At 44.0% G+C, this 26,291-nt stretch overlaps 1 protein-coding gene across 2 annotated transcripts; it reads left to right on the forward strand.

Moving 5' to 3' along the window:
* Positions 1-809: 809 nt before the first annotated feature.
* LOC120916370 (toll-like receptor 13) lies at positions 810-19,751 on the forward strand. 2 transcript variants are annotated; one of them, XM_040327294.1, is made up of 3 exons: positions 810-955; positions 14,399-14,621; positions 16,295-19,751. In XM_040327294.1, the coding sequence occupies exon 3, from the start codon at positions 16,502-16,504 to the stop codon at positions 19,343-19,345; it is 2,844 nt and encodes a 947-aa protein (XP_040183228.1). In that variant the 5' UTR covers positions 810-955; positions 14,399-14,621; positions 16,295-16,501; the 3' UTR covers positions 19,346-19,751. The 2 variants fall into 2 exon arrangements, with proteins under 2 accessions (XP_040183228.1, XP_040183227.1); XM_040327293.1 differs by lacking the exon at positions 810-955 and adding an exon at positions 7,127-7,241.
* The last annotated feature ends 6,540 nt before the right edge of the window (positions 19,752-26,291 follow it).

The following is a 26,291-nucleotide window of genomic DNA, read 5'->3' on the forward strand; positions in this document are numbered from 1 at the left end:
CGCCAAGCAATTTTTAAATGCAAAGCCGCACCGTCCACCGAAAGGTAAGTCACACTGAGCCCCTAGCCAGCCTACACATAGAAGGTACTTAAAATAATAATAATTAAACAAAAGAAGTAAAATACAATTATTATTTGTTATAAATATTTTTTTCCTCTTTGTGTATGTTTAGGTGACCAGGGGTGAAGATGGGGGGGGGGGGGGGGGGGGGGGCGCCACAGGATTAGCTCGCACAGGGTGTCTGAACACCTAAGGCCGGCCCTGGGTGGCTACATTTGTTCTCCATGGTCCCACTGTATATACTGTAGGACCATAGGCACCCTCTCTTGTTCGCTCCCAAGATGGACTATGGACTATAGGATAGGGCTGTGCATATGATTACAACTAGAATACTATTCTCATATTCTTCTCCTTCCAAACACATGGAAGTAAGAGGGAAAAGGGAGAGGTTTGGGAGCTCATGGAGAACATTAAGGAGGCAGAAAAACACAGCAAGGAACAATTTCATGAAAAACATCTTTGGAGAATAAGGATATCGTTGAGTGGTGTTTTTTTTTTTTATCTACATGGAGTTCAGCTTTAAATGTATTCCTTTGGCAAGTATAACATCTCGTATCTTTGTATTCATTCTATGTATTTAGCTGTTTGCCCGTTATATACCCCATACATTTAGGTATAGGAGGTGCATGTCACCTTTACATAGACTGTATATCGATTTTTTTTTTTTTTAAACCTATACATCCACTTTCCGTATTACATATTGTAAATGGTATTCTCATTGTTTCTATTATCTGTGCACCGGGGTATGTGAAACTGATAGAGCGTTAAGTGGAAGAACAGCATTGCTGTGAAAATCTAATACACAACTTCCTCATTTTCATTTCAAGGAGAAAGCAGCAGAGACTGAGAAGATCAAACACGAGAGGGACGCTCAAGGAGTGGACATGATATCACAGTGAGTGTATGGGAGGTACACCCTTCTTAAATGGACCTTGATAGCTTAGGACAGCCCCTCTCTACCAGGGTTCCGTGGAACGCTAATGTTCCTTGAGGGGTTGCTTGGGTTTCTTGAGGTGTGACTGATTGATCTCCTATTTGATGGTGGGGTCAAGGGAGGTATTCTGACCACCACTATACGGGCATTCTTTCCACTGGCCACCAATGTAAGAGGCATTCTGTCCACCGACCCCACATGTAAGAGGCATTCTTTCCACTGGCCACCAAAGTAATTACATTTTTTTCCACTGACCCCTAATGTAAGGGGCATTCTTTCCACTGGTCACCAATGTAAGGGACATTTTTTCCACTGTCTCCCAATGTAAGGGGCATTCCTTCTACTGGCCACCAATGTAAGGGACATTTTTTCCACTGGCCACCAATGTAAGGGGCATGTTTCCCCCAAATAACTGGCTTTAGCAGGGGTTCCCTGAGATCGAAAAATTATGTCAAGGTTTCCCTTAGGGTAAGTTTACAATCTTGCTATTGGGCACTAATGTAGGGAGCATTCTGTCCACTGACCCTACATGTAAGGGGCATTCTTTCCACTGGCCACCAATGAAATTACATTTTTTCCACTGACCCCTAATATGTAAGGGGCATTCTTTCCACTGGTCACCAATGTAAGGGACATTTTTTCCACTGACTCCCAATGTAAGGGGCATTCCTTCTACTGGCCACCAACATAATGGACATTTTTTCCACTGGCCACCAATGTAAAGGGCATGTTTCCCACTCACCCCCAAAGAACTGGCTTTAGAAGGGGTTCCCTGAGATCGAAAAATGATGTCAAGGTTTCCCTTAGGGTAAGTTTACAATCTTGCTATTGGGCACCAATGTAGGGAGCATTCTGTCCACTGACCCCACATGTAAGGAGCATTCTGTCCACTGACCCTACATGTAAGGGGCATTCTTTCCACTGGCCACCAATGAAATTACATTTTTTCCACTGACCCCTAATATGTAAGGGGCATTCTTTCCACTGGTCACCAATGAAAGGGACATTTTTTTTCAATGACTCCCAATGTAAGGGGCATTCCTTCTACTGGCCACCAACATAAGGGACATTTTTCCACTGGCCACCAATGTAAAGGGCATGTTTCCCACTCACCCCCAAGGAACTGGCTTTAGCAGGGGTTCCCTGAGATCGAACAATTATGTCAAGGTTTCTCTTAGGGTAAGTGAACATTCTTGCCATTGACCACTAATGTAGGGAGCATTCTGTCCACTGACCCCCACATTTAAGGGGCATTCTTTTCACTGGCCACCAATGTAAAAGGGGCATTTTTTCCCAGTCACTCCCAACGAACTGGTTTTGGCAGGGGTTCCCTGAGATTGAAAAATGATTTCAAGGGTTCCCTTAGGGTAAGTAAATATTCTTTCCATTGGCCACCAGTGTAAGGGGCATTCTTTTCACTGTTCCCAAAATGCAAGGGGCATTCTCTCCACTGGCCACCAATGTAAGGGGCAATCTTTGAACTGGTCATAAATGTAAGGGGCATTTTTTTCACTGACCCCAAATGTAAGGGATATTCTTTCCACTGGCCACCAATGTAAGAGCAATCTTTGAACTGGTCATAAATGTAAGGGGCATTCTTTCCACTGACCACCAATGTACGGAACACCATTGCCACTTGCCACCAGTGTATGAGGCATTTTACTCATTCAGCCCTTGGGCTTTCACATTGAGATGGCTGGGTAGGAGTTTTTCAGGCGGTATAGTGTATAGCAGACAGTTCCCAACTGTCTCTCTTGTGGAACCAAATGTCTCTATCTTCTCTTGTCCATAGATGACCCTCTTTTGGGTGGGATGTATCAGTGTAAGTTAATGCTCTATTGTTAATATTGCTATATATTAATGCCCACCTTCTAAATAATTGTATAGTTGTCTTGTGAGGAATAGTAAAAGGAAAAATGAACAGTGTACAAAACAGATGTGTGTTAAGCAATCAGCATTTTGTGTAAAACAGAAAAGTAGATCACCCAAAATAATTTTGGTACAAAAAGGATCACTTGGTGAAAATTCAAGGGGGAAAGCCTTGAAATAAACGAAGGCAGTCACTATATCTAATGCAATATATTACATTTTTAATTTTGGGTTTAACCACTTCCGCCCCAGACCATTTGGCTGGCCGAAGACCAGAGCACTTTTTGCGATTCGCCACTGTGTCGCTTTAACTGACAATTGCGCGGTCGTGCGACGTGGCTCCCAACAAAATTAACGTCCTTTTTCCCCCACAAATAGAGCTTTCTTTTGGTGGCATTTGATCACCTCTGCGGTTTTTATTTTTTGCGCTATAAACAAAAAAAGAGCGACAATTTTGAAAGAAAATCTATATTTTGTACTTTTTGCTGTAATAAATATCCCCCAAAAATATACCGTATTTATCGGGGTATTGCGCGCTCCAGCGTATAGCGTGCACCCCTAATGTTGACCCTAAAATCCTGTAAAAAAAACATTTTATTACATTTTACTACTTACAGTTTTGGTGTCTTGCCCGGCGGTCTCCGTGTCAAATCCATGCTTCCCGCACTCGGTTTGAAGCCTCCGCCGACATATACCAAGCGCAGTACACTCGGGTATATTCGGCCACGCTCGGCTTCTCACGCATAAACGTCACAGAGCATGACTACGAGGCAAAGCCGAGCCTGGCCGAATGTACCCGAGTGTACTGCGCTCGGTATATGTCGGCGCAGGCATTCAAACTAAGCACGGGTATCGGCGTATATCGCGCCCCCCCCCCCACGATTTTGCCCTAATTTTTCAGGCAAAAAAGTGAACGGTATACGCCGATAAGTACGGTATAAAAAAAATTTCCTCAGTTTAGGGCGCTACATATTCTTCTACATATTTTTACTAAAAAAAATCTCAATAAGCGTTTATTCATTAGTTTGCGCAAAAGTTATAGCCGCTACAAAATAGGGGATAGTTTTAAGGCATTTTTATTAATATTTTTTTTTTACTAGTAATGGCGGCGATCAGCGATTTTTATCGTGACTGCAACATTATGGTGGACAGATTGGACACTTGTGGTGCTATTTTGCTACCATTCACATTTACACAGCGATCAGTGCTATAAACATAGGCGTGCACACAGGGTGTTCCAGGTGTGCCCAGGCACACCCTAATCACCCTTTACAGCACAGATTCCCCCTACTGCCCTAGCTCCCCCCTTCCCCCTGCAGTGCTACCGGCTTCCCTCCTCTCCTGCCAGCTGTTGCTGCAAGGATGTTTCAGGATGAGTGGAGGAAGGAGCCGGTAAATATGTAATTGGCCGTTCCCTTCCCTTTCTAAATGAACATTGTGAGTGATCAGTAGTGTGTGCTTGAGCTTTGGGGTGCACACCCTAATGCAATACGCTGCGCACACCTATGGCTATAAATATGCACTTATTACTGTGTAAATGTGACTGGCAGTGAAAGGGGTTAACCAGGAGGGGGCGCTGAGGGGGTTAAGTGTGTCCATAGGATGTGTTCTAACTGTAGGGGGGATGGGCTGTGTGTGTCACGACACTGATCACTGCTCCTGATTACAGGGAGCTGTGATCAGTGTGCTGTCACTAGGAAGAATGGTTGTTGTTGTTGTTTACATCAGCATTTCCCCCTTCTTCAGCTTTGTGAGACGATCGCGGGTATCCCTGCGGACATCGAGTCCGTGGGACCCACGATCACACTTACGGAGCTTGCGGCAGGCGCCCACAACGCCACGTCTTAAAGGCGACATATATATATGTCAACAGGGGCAAACAAAACACACAGTATACATACACATACTGAGAAGGTACTGGAGAGGCAGGGCAGCTATAATCTTGGGGTTTTTAGACCAAAAGGATGTCGGTAAGGGACAATTCAGGGACAGATGTAAAAAAAACACAGATTTTTACATACTGGGGTAGATTCAGATAGATTAGCGGATCTTTCGATCCGCGTAATCTATCTGATTTACCATCCGCCGGCGCAAATTTGAGAGGCTAGTGCTGTATTCAGAAAGCACTTACCTCGAAACTTGCGCCGGCGGATCGTAAATCCCCCAGCGGAATTCAAATTCCGCGGCTAGGGGGAGTGTAGTATTTAAATCAGGCGCGTCCCCGCGCCGATTTAAATGCGCATGCGCCGCCGGCTAAATTTCCCAGCGTGCATTGCTCCAAATGACGTCGCTAGGACGTCATTGGTTTCGGCGTGAACGTAAATTACGTCCATCCGTATTCGCGACCGACTTACGCAAACGACGTAAAAATTCAAAACTCGCCGCGGGAACGACGTCCATACTTAACATTGGCTGCGCCTCCTAATAGCAGGAGCAACGTTACGACGAAAACTACTTATGCAAACAACGAAAAAAACTACCGCCGGGCGCACGGACGTTTGTGAATCGGCGTAAGTAGGTAATTTGCATACTCTACGCTGAAAACTACAGGAGCGCCACCTAGCGGCCAGCGTGAGAATGCACCCTAAGATACGACGGCGTAAGAGACTTATGCCAGTCGTATCTTAGGCTAATGTCGGTGTATCTAGCTTTCTGAATACAGAAAGTAGATACGCTGGCGCAGATTTGAATTTACGCTGCGTATCTATAGATATGCCGGCGTAAATTCTCTCTGAATCTACCCCACTGTCCCTGGTCTTACTAAGGCTGGCAACCCTGATGGGTCCCCCTAGTGGCATGGGGCCCTCAGGCACTGCCCAAGTGCCCGAATGGTCAGTCCGCCCCTGTACGTCAATCTGCCCAGCCGTGCCATTCTGCTGACATATATCGGCGTGTGTTGAAGTCCCCATAACCCCTTATTGGTTCAAAGGGAATTTGCATTACCATCACATTAGAGAAAGTAATAATAAGCCAATTACACACAACGAAATGCCTGCTGCTGCCATTGCCACACTCCACCACTGCCAAAACAGCAAATGCTGACTTTCTCAAAGTCGGTATTTGCATACAGCTAGGTAAGCCCCCCTGGTCAGTCATAGCTATAGGGCTCTCAGGAACATGCCAGTGTATGGTGTACATGTCTGCACCATATCTGGAACTCAGTGACATCTTAATAGCACCATGGGCCCCTGGGCAAAGTAATTTGCTGGGGCCCCTATGAGTCTGCATTAGTACCCCCCTTACATCATGTTTCCCTATCACTGTGCCCATATACATCAGGTTCCCCCATCACAGTGCCCCTTACACCAGAGTTGTGCCCCCCTTGTACTCACAGATCACAACTGCTGTTCCCACCTGCAGCTTTCTCACGTGCTGAGACTGAGGTGAGTTCTCAGTCTCAGTGCCTGCTCTCTTCTGCCCCCTAAAGGAAGGAGGAGAAAGCTGAATCCCCTCTCAAGTAGAAGCCAGCCACTGCTCCTTCTGACAGGAGTGACATTGCAGCTACTCCTGTCAAAGAAGAGTGGCCCGGGCAGCCAAAAGCCAGTGCATTCACCCAACACAGCACCTGCCCCCCCCCACCTTTTCCATGCCCTGATCATGGGCCCCCCATGCACCTGGGGCTCCTGGGCAGTGCCCAAGTGTGCCCATTCACTAAGACAGCTCTGCTGGAACTACCAGGTCTTTGTACCTCCCAGGTATCTAATGGTGGCTGCTGTAAAGTGTATTGGTGTCTTTACTTTAAGTGGGCTTAGTAGAGGACTACTTTAACAGTTACAGTGAGGGGTGGATCACACTTGTTCTGGGAACAGCGCAGGATCCTAGATGAACTGGTTCTACCAGTTAGACCCCTTTCACACAGGCTTTCCGATCAGCTCCGCCTGTCAGTTTTTTAGTCAGACCTGATCGGAGCCTCCATTCACTCCTATGGAGCGACAGATGTCCGGTGACACCTGCTGCTATCCGATCCGGTTCGTGAAATCCAGACGGATGGTGACCTTATTTTCCAATCCGTCTGGCGGTCCGTTTTCATCCGATCTCTCTATAAAGGAGAGCGGGCTCTGACAGGTCCGTCTCAGCACGGTGAGAGGACAGGACCTGTCATCCATTGCTGTGGCTCTGAAGAAGAGGGTTTTCCCTCGTAACGCGTAAGCCGTCTGTGAGGTCATCTGGATCCTCCAAACATCTGGTCCGGGTTGCAGGTGTCTAGAGATCCTCCAAACATCTGGTCCGGGTTGCAGGTGTCTAGAGATCCTCCAAACATCTGGTCCGGGTTGCAGGTGTCTAGAGATCCACCAAACATCTGGTCCGGGTTGCAGGTGTCTAGAGATACTGATCTTAATTGCTGGAGTACTGATAAGCCTTGTTTGAAAGCTCGTTTGTGAGTATTATTCTTATTATATTTTATAAATACATTTTATCTTTGGTAATGCACACGGTCGGTGTGCCCGCCCAGGGCCGTCTTAATAGCATCATGGGCCCCTGGGCTAAGTAATGCTCTGGGGCCCCTACAATAGAGAGGGTGCAGGTAAACAGACCAGATATCCCCCCAGCACTCTGACCCCTCTACATCCCAGATATCCCCCCCCCCCCAGCACTCTGACCCCTCTACGCCCCAGATATCCCCCCAGCACTCTGACCCCTCTACACCCCAGATATCCCCCCAGAACTCTGATCCCTCTACAACCCAGATATCCCCCCAACACTCTGACCCCTCTACACCCCAGATATCCCCCCAGCACTCTGACCCCTCTACACCATACATATCCCCCCAGAACTCTGACCCCTCTACACCCCAGATATCCCCCCAGCACTCTGATCCCTCTACACCCCAGATATCCCCCCAGCACTCTGACCTCTCTACACACCAGATATCCCCCCAGCACTCTGACCCCTCTACACCCCAGATATCCCCCCAGCACTCTGACCCCTCTAAACCCCAGATATCCCCCCAGCACTCTGACCCCTCTACACCATACATATCCCCCCAGAACTCTGACCCCTCTACACCCCAGATATCCCCCCAGCACTCTGACCCCTCTACACCCCAGATATCCCCCCAGCACTCTGACCCCTCTACACCCCAGATACCCCCCCATTACTCTGACCCCTCTACACCCCAGATATCCCCCCAGCACTGTGACCCCTCCACACCATGCTTTGGGGAAAGTGCAGGGCCCCCCATGCAGCTGGGGCCCCTGGGCAGCGCCCAGGTGTGCCCTCTCATTAAGACAGCCCTGCGCCCGCCTTCTCTTTTTGCATGTTTCTATGTTTGTCTCTTTTTGTACCGACCTGTCATCCGCCTGCCCAGCGGGGATCAGCAGATCGATCCCCAGCAGCCGTTGTTTCAGGACGGTTTGCAGGCGCTATTTTTAGCGCAATAGCGCCTGAAAACCGCCCAAGTGTGAAGGGGGAATAAGTAGGGATACCAGTTTATCCATGGAGTTTCAGACATACACCATGTGGCTGATTTACTAAAAGAGTAAATTATGCCCGCTTTTTCCACTTAACTTAGAAAATAGGGTGAAGCTGTGCTGACTCCATTCATGTACAAGTAAAATAATAAAAAACAAACCTTTTCATCCACCTAGCACGTGTAGTACGGGAGAATTCCTAATTTTTACCACATTCACTAAAGAAAGTAGAAATTCCTTTGTAAGGTGAAAGTTACTTTGTAAAGTGAACATACTACTGTAGCTTTAGTGCACTTTAAAGTGCAGTCTCTGTTGCTGTTGATCCAAGGGGGACATGCAAGGAAAATAAAAAACAGCATTTTTGCTTGCACATGATTAGATGATAAAATCAGCAGAGCTTCCCATCATTTCAGAGCTTCCCCCAGTGGCGGCTGGTGCTCAAAATATTTGGGGGGGGGCGCAAACGAAAAGAAAAAAATTGCAGCCTCACTGTGCCCATCAATTGCAGCCACTGTGCCACCAATTGTCACCACTGTGCCATGCCATCAAATGCAGTCACTATGCCATCAATTCGCACCACTGTGCCATGCCATCAAACGCAGTCACTGTGACATGCCATCAAACGCAGCCACTGTGCCCCTCAATTGTCACCACTGTGCCCATTGTCACCACTGTGCCCATTGTCGCCACTGTGCCCATTGATGCCACTTTGCTCTTTGTCGCCACTGTGCTCTTTTTTGCCTCTGTGCCCATTGTCATCGCTGTGCCCTGTAAAATGCACTTACCTTACTCCTTCCACGTCCCTCGATGTCTTCTCCCGCCTTGGTGACGCTTCAGCCAATCAGGTTACCGATAACCAGAATCGGGGAACCTGATTGGCTGAGACGGCCGTCAGTCTTATCCAAGGGACGCACCCCCCGTACATCCAGAGGATAAGACATCCGGGAGTCGAGGGCTGTACTCGGAAAGCCTATTAGAGCCTTTTCGTAAATAGGACAAGCCTTTCGTAAATAACCCCCACTGGGGTAGATTCAGGTACCTGCGCTTTATGTTATGGCGGCGCAGCGTATTGTATTTACGCTACGCCGACGCAACTTACAGGAGCAAGTGCAGTATTCACAAAGCACTTGCTCCGTAAGTTGCGGCGGCGTAGCGTAAATGGGGCCGGCGTAAGCCCGCGTAATTCAAATGTGGAAAGGGGGCGTGTTTTATGCTAATGTGTTATGACCTGACGTGATTGACGTGTTTTACGAACGGCGCATGCGCCGTCCGTGTACATATCCCAGTGTGCATTGCTCTCAAGTACGCCGCAACGACGTATTGGTTTCGACGTGAACGTAAATTACGTCCAGCCCTATTCGCGAACGACTTACGCAAACGACGCAAACAATTACAATTTCGAAGCGGGAACGACGTCCATACTTAACATTGGCTGCGCCACCTAATAGCAGGAGCAACGTTACGCCGAAAACGACTTACACAAACGACGTAAAAAACTACCGCCGGGCGCACGTACGTTTGTGAATCGGCGTAACTAGGTAATTTGCATAACCTACGCCGAAAACGACGGGAGCGCCACCTAGCGGCCAGCGTGAGAATGCACCCCAAGATACGACGGCGTAAGAGACTTATGCCAGTGGTATCTTAGGCTAATGTCGGCGTATCTTGCTTTCTGAATACAGAAAGAAGATACGCCGGCACAGATTTGAATTTACGCGGCGTATCTATAGATACGCCGGCGTAAATTCTCTCTGAATCTACCCCATTGTGTTTTTTTCAAAACGGTCGCTCTTTTTTGTTTATAGCGCAAAAAATAAAAACCGCAGAGGTGATCAAATACCACCAAAAGAAAGCTCTATTTGTGGGGAAAAAAAGGACATAAATTTTGTTTGGATACAACGTCGAACGACCGCGCAATTGTCAGTTAAAGCGACACAGTGCCGTATCGCAAAAACTGTCCCGGTATCTTCTGTACAATACGCATCTATATACAATGGTACAACCTTAGCCTCCTGCAATGTGACTACCGGTATATGATGGAATGTTCCAAAGAATGTATGTCAAAGGGCTCACCGAAAGATCATAAATAAAATGGAAATTCCCTGAAAAACTTGCATGGCAAGACAAGAACAATTGAGTCCCGTCCGCGATACTTTTTTTTTATTTGCACGAACATCCAAATTTTCAGGACAAGCTTTCAGTGTATGTCCCCTTCTTATAAGTCCAATACACAAAGTTTCAACAGAATGTGAATTACCGTATATACTCGAGTATAAGCCAAGTTTTTCAGCCCATTTTTTGTGCTGAAAATGCCCCCTCGGCTTTTTTGCGCCTGATCTCCCGGACTTTGGGGACCCCGGTACCGGCCAGCCATAGGTCCCCTGAACCCCAAACTTGGCACACATGTAGCCCCACTCCTCTACAAGTGTGCAAAATTTGTTGTCCGGGGGACCTACTGCCGGGGAGCACCGATTTTTCAAAGCCGGGCACCCCTTCCATAGACTTCCATGTTAAATGCTAATTTCTCCGGTGACTTTGGGGACTCGGTACCGGCCGGTCGTACGTCCCCTGAACCCGGACTTGGCACACATGTAGCCCCATTTTTCCTCTACAAGTGTGCAAAATTTGTCTGGGGGACCCACAGCTGGGGAGCACCGATTTTTCAAAGCCGGGAAACCCTTCCATAGACTCCCATGTTAAACGGTCATTTCTCCAGTGACTTTGGGGACCCGGTACCGGCCGGTCGTAGGTCCCCTGAACCCGGACTTGGCACACATGTAGTCCCACTCTTCCTCTACAAGTGTGCAAAATTTGTTGTCTGGGGGACCTACGGCTGGGGAGCACCGATATTTCAAAGCCGGGCACCCCTTCCATAGACTCCCATGTTAAACGTCAGTCTAGTCATGGACACAGTGATGCATGGGCATAGTGAGGCACAGGCACAGTGAGAAATGGGCACAGTAAGGCATGGACAGTGGCAGCACAGTGGTGCAGTGAGTAGCACTTTCGCCCTAGCAGCAAAAGGGTCGCTGGTTCGAATCCCAACCACGACACCATCTGCCTGGAGTTTGCATGTTCTCCCTGTGTCTGCGTGGGTTTCCTCCGGGAACTCCGGTTTCCTCCCACACTCCAAAGACATGCTGGTAGGTAAATTGGATCTTGTCCAAAAATTGGCCCAGTATATATATGTACGGGGTGGAATGACCGCACCAGCCAAGCAGACACTGGCTGGAAAAAGCGCCTAGAGGCGATTCAGTTCGCATGTGTGGCGCTATACAAGTCATTCATTCATTCATAGTGAGGCATGGACACAGTGAGGCATGGACACAGTGAGGCATGCACATGGGCACAGTGAGGCAAAGTGAGGCATGGACACAGTGAGGCATGCACATGGACACAGTGAGGCATGGACACAGTGAGGCACAGTGAGGCATACAGATGGACACCCTAGGCTTATACTCGAGTCAATAACCTTTCCCATTTTTTTTAGGTAAAATTAGGTGCCTCGGCTTATATTCGGGTCGGCTTACACTCGAGTATATACGGTAGTAGTTTGCGTTTTCTTTTTTGCATTTTCTTTTTCTCAGTGATTTTTCTACATAACATTCTGCTAAAACTTTTGTACTCAGTTGTTTCTTGTTGCAAGTGCACTAACATACCTCCCAACTTTTTTAATGGGAATGAGGGACACCTATTAGCAAAAGTATGCAGGCATAGGACACACCCCCATGCCACGCCCCCTTAAAGGAGAATTGTACAAAAAAAATTGTACAAAAAAAGGGCTTTTTTTACCACTACTATTCCTTTATATTGGCTTTTGAAATTTACAAATGTAGCAATTTAGAAAATTGACGTCCCTTTTTTTCCCACAAATAGAGCTTTCTTTTAGTGGTATTTGATCACCTTTATTTTTTGCACTATAAACAAAAATAGAGCGACAATTTTGAAAAAAATTCTATATTTTTTACTTTTTGCTATAATAAATATCCCCCAAAAATATATATTAAATATTTCCCTCAGTTTAGGCCGATACGTATTTGTAACGGTCACCACCGTTTACGACCTTCCATCCCATCCAAGACAGCTTATCGACACTCCAACCAACAGGACCCGATCCATCCCATTCCCAGAATAAGACGAGACACAGCTCTGTGCTTTCTGGTTTCAAATGCAAGACAACTTTAATGGTTCACTCTCAGATTTTATACAGTTTTCAAGGCACAGGAACAATCAAACTCTCCACCCACACCCTGGGGGGGGCTTCAATACACCTTCAGATGGCTAATTGCTAAACATTCTAGACATGTCGGCGCCGGCCTATAATTATCATGATCTAATCACTGCACATTCCTTCATTAACAGAACTCAAACAAAACACCATCACACAATGATCTCTTCTTAATCCACATCCCTAGACAGACGTTCTGTCTCCGCATACAGCTTGGCAAGGTCCATTAAACATCCTATATCAATAGAATTCACACAAAGCAGCATCACACAATGAGAGGTCTTTCAGAAGCACACTTAATTAGCATGTCACTAGCCAGGGCTAATCATAGAAATGAGTCACTATTGACTGGTTGCATGGGTCACAATTAACCAACAACTTGCAATATCAAAAGATCCTGCAATATGAACTATTATTAATGTCCCATCTCATGTAATACATGAATTATGATTCACTTGCCACCCCATCTCCTGGCTCAATCTGTGCCCAAAAGTCACTCCTGTTACAGTATTCTTTTACATATTTTTGTTAAAAAAAAATCGCAATAAGAGTTTATTGATCGGTTTGCACAAAAGTTATAGCGTCCACAAAATAGGGGATAGTTTTATGGCATTTTTATTATTTATTTTTTTACTAGTAATGGCGGCGATCAGCGATTTTTATCATGACTGTGACATTATTATACTTTATCCCACCACAGCTCTACAAAGCCCCTGGGCTCCAGGACCCAGAATATAACTTATTATGTTTCTGAAAAAAACAAAAACATTTTTATCCTCCACAGTCATAACCTTGGAGCCCCTCACTATGTCTGTGCGAAATCTAGGTGACACATTACTGTCTACATCCGTGCCGGCCACATTCATTGTGGTTATGTTGTAGCTTTACAGTTTTGTGTTGTATTGGTTACAGTTGCTGTAGTTTTTCGTTCCTCTTTTTCTTTCGTCCCACATCCAAGTAATTAGATTTGCTAAAGTCTCTGTTCCCCGGTTATCCCCGATTCACACTGCTGCGACTTGTCATGCGACTTGACAAGTCGCGTCCCAATAACGGCAATGGAATCGCTCTAATCGGTGCGACTCAAGTCAAGAAAAAGGTTCCTGCACTACTTTTGGTGCGACTTCAACATTGACCTCTGTTGAAGAAGTTGTATGCAAGCCGCCATCAAGTCGTGCAGGGATGTCGGATTCAAAGTCGCGCGACTTTGAAGCTGCGACTTTGAAGCTGCGGCATTGCGAACAAGGGCTAAAGCTTAGTATACAGTAACCTGCAGGATTCCATTCATTTTCATTTTATTACATTTTTTTACTCCAATTATAGCCCCTTTCTAATTTTATCCAATCGCTGATGAAGACATCTAAAAAGGGAAGGGTTTTAATTAGCACAATGACTAAGTAGACATGTTTGAAAAGAAGGATTAAACAAGAGCACATCGCTATTGGGCTTATGAATAGATTTGAATATTCAATCTAGGTAGTATATGTAAATCCAATCACTAAAACCTGACATAAGCTTTACCATGTTAATGTCATTTCCAAAACATTTTTTTTTTACATTAATTCATTTTTAGGCCTAAAATGCACATTTTAAAGTGGAATTCCAACATTTACCTCCCATGCCCAAAGCTCCCTCTAATATTTTTTATTTAACAATAAACCCTCTATACCAGGGATATGCAATTAGCGGACCTCCAGCTGTTGCAAAACTACAAGTCCCATCATGCCTCTGGGTGTCATGCTTGTGGTTGTCAGAGTCTTGCTATGCCTCATGGGACTTGTAATTCTGCAACAGCTGGAGGTCCGCTAATTGCATATCCTTGCTCTATACATACCCTTTTCTTGCAGTCTTTTAGCCTGTATGGCAATGTCATAGTAACTCCTCTTCTTCCTCCTTCAGGTTTTCCTGGACTAATATATGGTGTATTGATTGAGCACTCCATAGTCCTGGAGTACTATGAACCCAGCTTGTATGATGACACGCCCCTCATTGGGCATGTAAACCGCTGGGAGGACTTACACAAAATAGGCAGAATGATGTAAGGGGCGTTCTGCCTATAGAAGACCAGTGACACTGGACTGAGAAGGAAGCTGGTGACAGTGCTTAGGCACGAAGAGGATAGGTAGGAATTGACAATATGTTTTTATTATTTGGGGAAATCTAAAAATAATTAATAAATGTGTATTGGGAAAAGGAAAAAAAAAACGTCTTTGCATATTTTTATTGGGGAAAAAGTAATGCCAAGAAAGTTAAGGTGAACCTGTGCAAAGCTTGCCAAAAAAAGAGAACCAAAATAATAAAAAATGGTCACCGTTTGAACATTTTGGGTTTGATAATGTCCTAGACCAGGGGTGCCCAACCATGTGGCCCGCAGAGCCTTCTGATGTGGCCCACGACCTCCTTCTCTGGGATGGCGGGTTGGCAAGCCCAGATCGTGGTTTGCCAACCCGCCATCCCAGAGCATCAGTGTTGTGAGTGAAGACGGCGATAGAGGAAGCAAGCGGCTGCTCAGCAGAGCCACATAAGCCGATGTTTCCTGTATAGCGCCGGCTCCTGTCACAAGTGGGGTGATACCAAATGCACTCTGATTTAACCTGCAGGTCTATGGCAAAGTGCAGCTAACCCACTGGAAAGCCATAGGTTTACTGCGCTGCATCCGTGGTATGGGCAAACCACAGCGCATCAGTGTGAAAGCAGCCTTAGGCCCCTTTCACATGATCAGCTCAACCCAATTGGACCCTCCATTCACCTCTATTGAGCAGCAGATGTAAACAGACTTGTGTCCGTGACCTGCCTACCTCCAATCTGATCCGCTAAAAAAAAACAGAAGGGCATCTGTCCCCTTCCGTATGGGCGGATCGGAGGGCCCATATTGTGGCCCACGACCGATTACCAAGTCCATCAAGTGGTCCTCGCTCTTGAAAAGGTTGGGCACCCCTGTCCTAGACACTGGCCGACAAGGGCCATTTTGGCAAATACAAGGGCCCGGATTCACATACATCGGCGCATATTTATGCCGCCGTAGCGTATCTTCTTTACGCTACGCCGACGCAGCGCAGAGAGGTAAGCACCAAATTCACAAAGCACTTGCCACCAAATCTGCGCTGGGTTTCTTAGGCGTAAGTCGTCGTAAGTGGAAGTGGGCGTGAGCCATGCAAATGAGGCGTGACCCCATGCAAATGATGGGCCGAGCGCCATAAAGATACGAATAACGAACGGCGCATGCTCAGAATCATGTCGGAACTACTCCCTAAGATACAACGGATCACTGCCTACGACGTGAACGTAACCTACGCCTGGTCATATTCACGTACAACGTAAACGACAAAAGATATGACGGCTGTGTTCCCTGGTCCATACCTTTGCATGGGTTGCGCCTCATATATGGGGAATAACTTTACGCCGGACATACGACTTATGCAAACCGTGTATATTATGCGCCGGGTGCAAGTACGTTCGTGAATCGGCGTATCTCCGTCATTTGCATATGTGCATAGAAAATCAATGGGAGCGGCAAATACGCCCAGCGTAAATATGCGCCCATGATACGACGGCGTAGGCAAGTTAGGTCGGTCGTAGGAAGCCTATTTTTAGGCGTATCTTAGTATGTGGGTCGGCGCATAGATACGAAGGCGCACATTTGTACTTACGCCGGCGTATCTTGAGATACGTCGGCGCAAGTGCTTTGTGAATCCGGGCCAAGGTGTTTAGTTAGAAATACTGTACATGAATGATGACAGATGTAAAGACGTAAAAGAAGTAAAAACTTTTAATTTCTCTAATTATCTCTTGTAGATTCCTTATCATCTGCATGACCACACTGTCGGTTTTGATATAACCACATTACTCTTTTGAATCTTCACGTGCTATTTCTTGGTTAAGATAGGATCAAGTAACCCTACTACAATCCAATATTAACACGTAAATGTGGTTGACTCAAGAAGATGATTCATCATCCCATCTGGTAATCTTGAAACTTCATTCAGTTCAAAAGGAAAAAAAATGTATTTCTGGCTCCAGCTGCTTTTTGGAACATTTTTCGTATCACTTGTGACTGGACGTGGGTATAGAAACTGCATTCAAAAATTTGAGAGTAATGACACTTTTATTTGTGTAAATCGTCTTAAGGTAACCATACAGAAAGTGGTGTTTGATCTACCTCCAGACACACGGAATCTCACCATATCACGTAACATCATCAAAAGGCTGCCTTATGGTAGTTTTGGAAATTTAACCAAACTACAGTATCTGAAATTGGATCATAACGACCTGGAGAGCCTCAGTCCTGGAGCTTTCAGTGACTTAATTAATTTGAACTACTTGAATTTGTCCTATAACCAAATACCCAGTCTGTCCTTGGGGGTCTTTATTGGGCTTGAAAACTTAAGGTACCTCTATGTTCAGAACAACTTAATTGCCTTCTTACATCCCGAGGTATTTGGTCCACTCTTTAATTTAAAAAGTCTTAACCTGTCAAAAAATGTTTTGTCCGACTTCTCAGAAGTTGTAAACTCAATTCAACCATTGCATAATCTAAAGTCTCTTTTGCTGTGCAGTAATGATATCCGTTTCTTAAATCATGTTCATAAACTTCCCAGCTATTTATCGACAGTTTTGCTTTGCAAAAACAATCTACAGGAGTTGAATTGCCACCAAGACTTCTTTGAAAACGTCTCTTCTCTTGACCTGTCATACAATAACATAACCACATCCTCCATACAAAATGTAAACTTGAGTAGGGTTAAATATCTACTTGTAGCTTCTAATCCTCACTTTGATGTACTGAAATATTTGGACAATTCCACGATAAAGCCTGAGAACATTGATTATTCCGGATTACAATTAAACACGTCTTCTAAATTAAGCCAAGTGTGCCAACATTTAATGGGCAAAAACATTTCTACCTTGAACTTGCTTGAAAACGGAATTAAGCATTTGTCAGAAAACATTCTCGAAAACTGCAGTCTGAGTGATACAGTGGATTTATCAAGGAATAGACTTAAAGATATTGTATGTTTGAAGTTCCTTAAACCCCCTAGACTAAAATCATTAATTGTGGAACATAATCTCCTAAAAAAACTCATAGACTGCGGCAAAGCTGCCCAGTTTCCAAATCTCAAGTCAATCTCATTGCGATATAACAGGATATGGTCTCTGGAACCCTATGCATTTGCCTTCTCTCCTAATCTAGAAGAACTGAAATTAAATATCAACAACATCATTTTTTTGGATAGGCATACATTTTGGGGCTTATATAAGCTAAAGTCATTGCGCTTGGACAATAATTTATTAACTGATCTATACACAAGCACATTTATATATTTAACAGAGCTTACAAGTCTCAATCTCCGTAATAATCGCGTGGCAGTTATTTTTGATAACGTGTTCCATTATCTACCTAACCTAACTATCTTGGATCTTGGTGGTAACAAGATTACACAGGTTAAACCCGAGGGATTTAACGGTCTCAAACGTCTTTCCAAATTGTATCTTGACAGAAACCAGATTATAACAATTACTGGAGAAATGTTTAGTGGTGTGGAGACAACATTACAGGTTCTCGATCTGATGGCCAATCAGCTGCATTTTGATTCGTCAAGAGAGGAAAAATCTCCCTTTTTAAACCTTAGTAAAGTTTATGATCTGAAACTTCAGGCCCAGCAACCATTTGGTCTAACTGTCATCCCTAGAAAATTCTTCAGCGGGTTGACCTCCCTCCAAGCTCTTTATTTGTCACAAAATCGTCTTGCATATCTAAGTTCTGATACATTTCAGGGACTCGGCAATTTAAAGTTCCTCAGTTTGGGGGAAGACTGCAATGGCATCCAAAATCTCTCTCCAGGAATTTTTAGCAACCTAAGCAGCTTAGAAGTCTTAGACCTTGAAAACATGTGCCTTCAAACGTTGGACAAAGATATCTTTTTAAACCTTACCAGTCTTAAAAGACTTCAGCTGACAAAAAATGCTTTAAGGGCAATAAATGTTAGCCTATTAGAAAACATGACCAACTTGCAGTATCTTGATTTATGGAAGTGTCCATTGACATGCACATGTGATAATGAAGAGCTACGGAACTGGCTGATAAAGTCTTCAGCGCAGGTTGTGTATGTCTATAATCTGACATGTCCCAATGACCCATATTCTTATTTTCATAATTTTGACATCAGCGTCTGTGATAGAATTCTCAAAGAAATATTGTTTGGCTGTAGCACCGTGTTGGTGTTACTCCTCATGCTCATACCGATTCTCTACAGCAAGTATTATTGGCGCATCCGATACAACTACTTCCTTTTCCTTTCTTGGCTGCACGAACGATGGAGCTCAGACAAGGATCTCTATAAGTATGATGCTTTTGTTTCCTACAATACCATGGATGAAGAATGGGTGTATCAAAACATGTTGCCTGTGCTAGAGAATAGTAGTTCATCCAATGGACTTCGTCTTTGTCTTCACCATCGAGACTTTCAGTTGGGCAGGTATATCATTGACAACATCGTGGACAGTATTCACAGTAGTCGAAAAACTCTCTGCGTCGTAAGCAGAAGCTACCTTAAAAGTGAATGGTGCTCTTTGGAGATGCAGCTGGCTAGTTATAAACTGTTTGATGAAATGCGGGATGTCCTTGTCCTGATATTTTTGGAGAACATTCCAGAGAGGGAGCTTTCTACCTACCATCGTATGAGAAAGGTGATGTTGAAAAAGACATACATCCAATGGTCTGAAGAGCCCGAGGCACAAAAACTTTTTTGGGCTCAACTTATAAAAGCACTAAAGGGCTCCACCACAGAGGATGTTGAACATTCCTTGTTAAGTACTGATGATCAAATATCCCTTATATCAAGCTGACATATTGATGGGGGAAGCCTTAGGTAACTTACAAAAGTTTTCCTCTGTATTTTATCCTTTCAGAACACTAGTGAAGATTGCCCATGCATAAATATCTACAATCAAGATAATTACAGTCTATTAAGAATGCAGGTGTGAAAATTCATTAAGAATTCTACATTTACCATAAAGAGCAATTTCTTCTATGCTGGAATCTTCAAACTTTATTAGGGAGTCCCAGAATGTTCAAACATCTCTAAATTGAACATGAAATGCTTCTAATAATTTGAAATAGTTCTCTTGATTGCAATTTATATTTAATGATCATGTAAATATATATTCATTAAGATGGATGAATGGCAATAAAATAGTTTTTCTTAGACATGCTGTACAATTTTGCTAATAAAAATAACAATTCAAAAACTTATTTTTTTTACAATTTAAATTTATAGGTGAGTTCAGGCCAGGAAGATAGCACTTGATATTATTAGCTCATTTCTGATTTCTTGATATTTTCCAGGATCAACAGGTATTTTTTCTACTTTTGATTTGGATTTTGCATGTGTTCCCGACACACAAATATGTACGTAGGCCAGTGGTGTATTTAGGCTTTGTGCTGCCCTAGGCCTGACGAAACTCGTGCACCCCCCTAATTTAAATATGACCCACAGCTTCCCATCCTTTCCTGTCAAGGCCACACCCCCATTTAATACCTTCCCTGACATTTTCCAGTGGGGACACTAGTTCTGAGGGCCTTGGGGGGCAGTAGAGTTCCCTAATTTGCAGGAATTTACTCTGACTTCCCGTTTTGCTATGGAGCCCGTCAACTGACTGTTTGACAGTTTTTAGCCTACAGACATGGCAACTGACTCTCTCTAGCTGAAAACTCAGGTGGGAGGTCTACTGTTATGATAGGACAGTCAAAACTAGAAGCAACGCAAAGCCCCCCCCCCAATTGCGGAACGCCACCCGCCCACACAACAACATTGGTTGGGGTCTGCCTCCTTAGCCTCCTTCATGTGTATGGGCTGCCCCCCCCCCCCCGATGGTGGCCCTGCCAGTATTATACTGACAGTAGTGTGGTCGCTTTATGGGGGCACTAGACTAATTTGCCTCCCGGCCCAGTCCGCCCCAAGACTGGCGCTACACTAAAAGTGTAGCGCAAGCTACGGGGACTCTTTTCGTGCTGCCCCCCTGCAAAGTGCTGCCCTAGGCCTGGGCCTTGTTGGCCTAGGCCAAGATACAGCATTGACGTAGGCTAAATGTCGCAGTTACATTGGTGGTCAGTGTAGGCTAACTGATCCCAGGAGTTCTAGGAACCCTAGGAGTTTTCTGTCTATTGATGGGTACCCTTACCTCCCCAGTCTATGGTGAGCAGGCACTGAGGAGATGATACGCTGAAACCTCTAGCAACTAACCAGTGATCCGTAATGTGTGCTGTAACCTCTAGCAACCAGTCAGTAAATAGTAATGATATGCTGTAACCTCTGGCAACCAATTGCAATCGCTGCTTGATCTGATTCAGTAAACTGAGTTTGGGTCTAGCTGCTATTTATTGTATGTTCCAGAGCAGGTGGAGACCAAAATTGCATTGAAGGGGCCCAAGAAAAGTTTTGCCTAGGGTCCAATCGATATTAAAGATGAAGCTAAAGAGGAATCCGCGCTTAGGATGTAAATTGATGCTGCTGCCTCCCTAGGGAACCTCAGTGATGAGATCAATTAAGATGTAAAAAAGTTGGGATAGTGGCGCTGCAAATTGGATCACCCTTAGGTGTTCACAATTCCTGTATATTCACAGGTGTTGGGTAATCTGTTAGCAGGAAAAAAAATCCAATTCAGTGGATCTTCCTATAGGAGACACAATCCTTCAGATACCCTGTTTAATGGTGCCAATGATATAGCTGTCTCAGAGAGGGTTAATATGGGAGTGTCCTTGCAGGATCTATTAGTCTGGTGCCTATAACTATAGAGTGTCAGGTGAAGACCTGATTGCTATGTATTAACGGTATAGATGCAATGTATCTCTGATTGCCCAAAAAACAAATGCAAAAAGACAGAAAATTATGTGATCATCAAACCGGTGTGAACAGCGATATCTGTAGGCAGTAGATAATCTCAAGTGATTAGCGGGAAATGCTTAAACATACAAAAATAGTAACAAAAAAGAGAGATACCTCTCATTAATTAGTAGCCCCTGTGTAGTGTCAGGGTGTCTGAGGGGCACTAAGGCACCCTGATTAGTGCGTAAAGAGAAGTGATATTTTTGGTTTAGGTGTCTATTATCATTAGAAATAGAATGCAACTAGTAAAAAATATATATAGAATGAAAAAATTACTTATTTGGAAGTATCACTATATGGTGAATAATAAGTACAAAATTTGTATAAATAGTGCAACAATGTTGCAATGTGTTTAGGGTTAATGGGAAGCCTCCCAGAATGATCACAGTGTAAAATGTATACTTTGTGACATCTAAATAAAAATCAAAGTAATAAAAAAGTTCATATATGCACACGTGTTCTTGCGACTCAGGAATATAAGGAAAGTGAAAAAGTTGGATTAATATGAGGGCTGCTATGCCGCACACTTTGTTGAACCAAAACAAGATAGTCCTATGGTAACGTTATTTCATGCGAGTTAACCCTCAATTAACCGGTGACTTGAAGTGCCATTAACGTGCATCGAAGTATCGGTGACAGCTGTGCTCCCCCACATGGGTCCCCACTCACCAGATGTCGTCACCCCCCAGGGGGCAAAAAAGCGGGTGGTGGTGGTACCTAGGTATCTGCAAGGTGATGGTCTCCTATGATCAGTCCTCGGGTGTCTCCTTTATCCAGGGATCAGGGGATGCTTGAAATGATTTTACAGGTGTCCGCGTTGGGTCATTCGTTAGACAAAAAATAAAAAGAAAGAACGCATAGCATAATACGTCTTTATATTGTTAGGATATACCCAACAAATTAATTTATTAAAAAAGAAGAAAAATTGATTGATTGGAGTGGATACTCCACGTGAGTCCCTGCGCAGAGGGAGTTCCAATGTTCAATGTATTTAAAAACAGTAACAAAATTAAAAATAAACCATTAAAAAGAAAAAAGCACCAAGCTGAACTAGCCCACTGTCTGCTGCTGCTAGTTGTTGCTTCACTGCTGGGATAGCCAATATGAAATCCTCCCTTGGCGTCCGTGTGCACTAGCGCAGTGATCAGCTGAGAGAGGTAGCGTGCTGGCTGGTAGCGTGTGAACAAGCGTATGAGCGTCTGTATAGGTCACCTGACGCGTTTCGTCATGTGACGTTCTCAAAGGCGATGGGAACGTCACGCCTTTGAGAACGTCACATGACGAAACGCGTCAGGTGACCTATACAGACGCCTATGCACACGGACGCCAAGGGAGGATTTCATATTGGCTATCCCAGCAGTGAAGCAACAACTAGCAGCAGCAGACAGTGGGCTAGTGCAGCTTGGTGCTTTTTTCTTTTTAATGGTTTATTTTTAATTTTGTTACTGTTTTTAAATACATTGAACATTGGAACTCCCTCTGCGCAGGAACTCACGTGGAGTATCCACTCCAATCAATCAATTTTTCTTCTTTTTTAATAAATTAATTTGTTGGGTATATCCTAACAATATAAAGACGTATTATGCTATGCGTTCTTTCTTTTTATTTTTTGTCTAACGAATGACCCAACGCGGACACCTGCAAAATCATTTCAAGCATCCCCTGATCCCTGGATAAAGGAGACACCCGAGGACTGATCGTAGGAGACCATCACCTTGCAGATACCTAGGTACCACCACCACCCGCTTTTTTGCCCCCTGGGGGGTGACGACATCTGGTGAGTGGGGACCCATGTGGGGGAGCACAGCTGTCACCGATACTTCGATGCACGTTAATGGCACTTCAAGTCACCGGTTAATTGAGGGCTAACTCGCATGAAATAACGTTACCATAGGACTATCTTGTTTTGGTTCAACAAAGTGTGCGGCATAGCAGCCCTCATATTAATCCAACTTTTTCACTTTCCTTATATTCCTGAGTCGCAAGAACACGTGTGCATATATGAACTTTTTTATTACTTTGATTTTTATTTAGATGTCACAAAGTATACATTTTACACTGTGATCATTCTGGGAGGCTTCCCATTAACCCTAAACACATTGCAACATTGTTGCACTATTTATACTAATTTTGTACTTATTATTCACCATATAGTGATACTTCCAAATAAGTAATTTTTTCATTCTATATATATTTTTTACTAGTTGCATTCTATTTCTAATGATAATAGACACCTAAACCAAAAATATCACTTCTCTTTACGCACTAATCAGGGTGCCTTAGTGCCCCTCAGACACCCTGACACTACACAGGGGCTACTAATTAATGAGAGGTATCTCTCTTTTTTGTTACTATTTTTGTATGTTTAAGCATTTCCCGCTAATCACTTGAGATTATCTACTGCCTACAGATATCGCTGTTCACACCGGTTTGATGATCACATAATTTTCTGTCTTTTTGCATTTGTTTTTTGGGCAATCAGAGATACATTGCATCTATACCGTTAATACATAGCAATCAGGTCTTCACCTGACACTCTATAGTTATAGGCACCAGACTAATAGATCCTGCAAGGACACTCCCATATTAACCCTCTCTGAGACAGCTATATCATTGGCACCATTAAACAGGGTATCTGAAGGATTGTGTCTCCTATAGGAAGATCCACTGAATTGGATTTTTTTCCTGCTAACAGATTACCCAACACCTGTGAATATACAGGAATTGTGAACACCTAAGGGTGATCAAATTTGCAGCGCCACTATCCCAACTTTTTTACACGATATTAAAGATGACCCTTGTCTTAATGACCTCAGGACCTTAGACCATTGGATCATGGGGGGAGAAGATGCTGCAGATACGGGTCTAGCAGCGCAGAGGAGTGGAGGATCGGGGGATCCAATAAGTAAATCTTTTTTCTATGCTCCTTAGACTTCCACAATCGGTTAACTCTTGCAATCCGGGGGCAGCCCCACTGTAATGGAGAATTTTACAGCATTCAAGAGTTGGGAGCTACTTGCCAACAGTCCTCGCTATAAGTGTGATTATGTTTCCCATTTGCATTATTTTAGGGGACTGTACATAAACTATGGTCTTTTTAAAAACTCCACAAAGTCTTCAAAATGTCTTTAGAAGCATGGACATTTAATTCTCAAGGCAGAAGCTTTGAAGTCTCACTAACTATGCCATTATTAGCTGATTTAAGATAGTCAATGGAGCATGGAATTATGGATCTCCTCTTTTGTATTTTCAGAGGTTCAGATGCAAGGTCATTAAAAAAAAGTAAGATGTTGGCATCTGTAGGAATCAGTAAGTGGGGCAGTCAGTGTTGATAATATATGGTGTTGGCAGATACCCCATGCACCACTTCCCCTTTTACTACAGAAAAGTTGCAAAAAGAACAAAAAAACTTGGGACTTTTTAGAGGTGCATAAACTTCCCCAGAGACAACACATGTTATGAATAAAAGTAAATTGTATTATATACTGTATGTGACGGAACCGTCCAGCACCCTGCTTTGGTGTTTCCATCCGTATACAGCTTCCTCCAGTCTGGAACCAGATATTATAGCTGACCATCTATACGGCACTAGCTTAGATGGAAACTGGAACACTTTATTGAAAACTCCCCCAGTACACCAGATCAGGTGAGCCTGATCACATATATATATAGCTATATGTATACTGTAAACAGGAATATTATTAACATAGCTAAGGAAACAGCCAACATACACATAATGCTAATCCACATCTAGAAACTAATAACTGACAGTGATATAATTAACATGAGCTAATTAACTAGTCACCTAATCCAGCCTAGGTGACCAGACGGCACCTACAACCCTGAATACAAAGTACTGTACATTACACATTATTATAAGTATAAACACAGAGATGAGCAGACAGAAAGAAACAATAGGCGACTCCATTAACACAATTAACAATGGGAGAGACATACTTAGCAGAATCAAGTTACTGTGAGCTGATGATATTAGCATCTGCTCTGAGTATCACAATCTAAGGTAGTCATTGCTGGTTATGGCATAGAGGCCCTAAATATGGATCCCTGGCCTAGATTCCCAGAGCCTGTGTGTTTTGTGGGAAACAATCTCGAATCCAAAGCAAGACCACGCCAAGGGTCCACCAAGCACACACCTCCCAAAGGAGTAGTGTTCCCTTAAAAGCCAGGGCCCATAGTCAGTAGGCAAGAGGCCACCATGCAGTCCCCTCCAAAAGCCCCTGTCCTGGATGGGCCTGTCCTGTCACAATATATATTTTAAATACATTATTGGCGCAAATCATATAAAACCATAAAACGTTCGTCACTGCTATTCAAAATCATACAAAACAAGGTATGTATTATAGCCATATATATCTTTTCACACACATTAAAGATGACAAAGAATTCCCCAAACATGAGGTAAGTACATGGCAGGAGATGCGTCCCAACGTGTTTTGTGGAAAGCCTCTTCAAGAAATCAAGGCATTGATGACCTAACTTTACTCAATGCATACTGCACATATCAATAGAGCCGGAAAATGAAAACATAAAATACTCAAAAGGATAGTTGCATAACACAATGTACGAACTCAAGGGTACGGTATGCTGCCAGGTTCCAAGGTGAGGAAGAAGAGACACATTTAAGTGAAAGTGGATTCCCACAAAGGAGAGGAAAAGAAAAAGAATAAGATCAAGCCTAAAGGCTTTTGAAGTTGGCCGATCCATAAAGAATTCCATCTAGAACAGGGGTCTCCAAACTTTCTAAACAAAGGGCCAGTTTACTGTCCTTCAAATTGCCACCATTATTATTGAATAGTGAAAGTAAAATAAAATCCCACATTTTGGGATGTCCCCAGAAAAATTTAGTGGGGAAATCTTCCAATGGGGACACTAGTTCTAGTGACCTG

This window comes from Rana temporaria, chromosome 10 (assembly GCF_905171775.1).
Source record: "Rana temporaria chromosome 10, aRanTem1.1, whole genome shotgun sequence".
Taxonomy (NCBI): domain Eukaryota; kingdom Metazoa; phylum Chordata; class Amphibia; order Anura; family Ranidae; genus Rana; species Rana temporaria.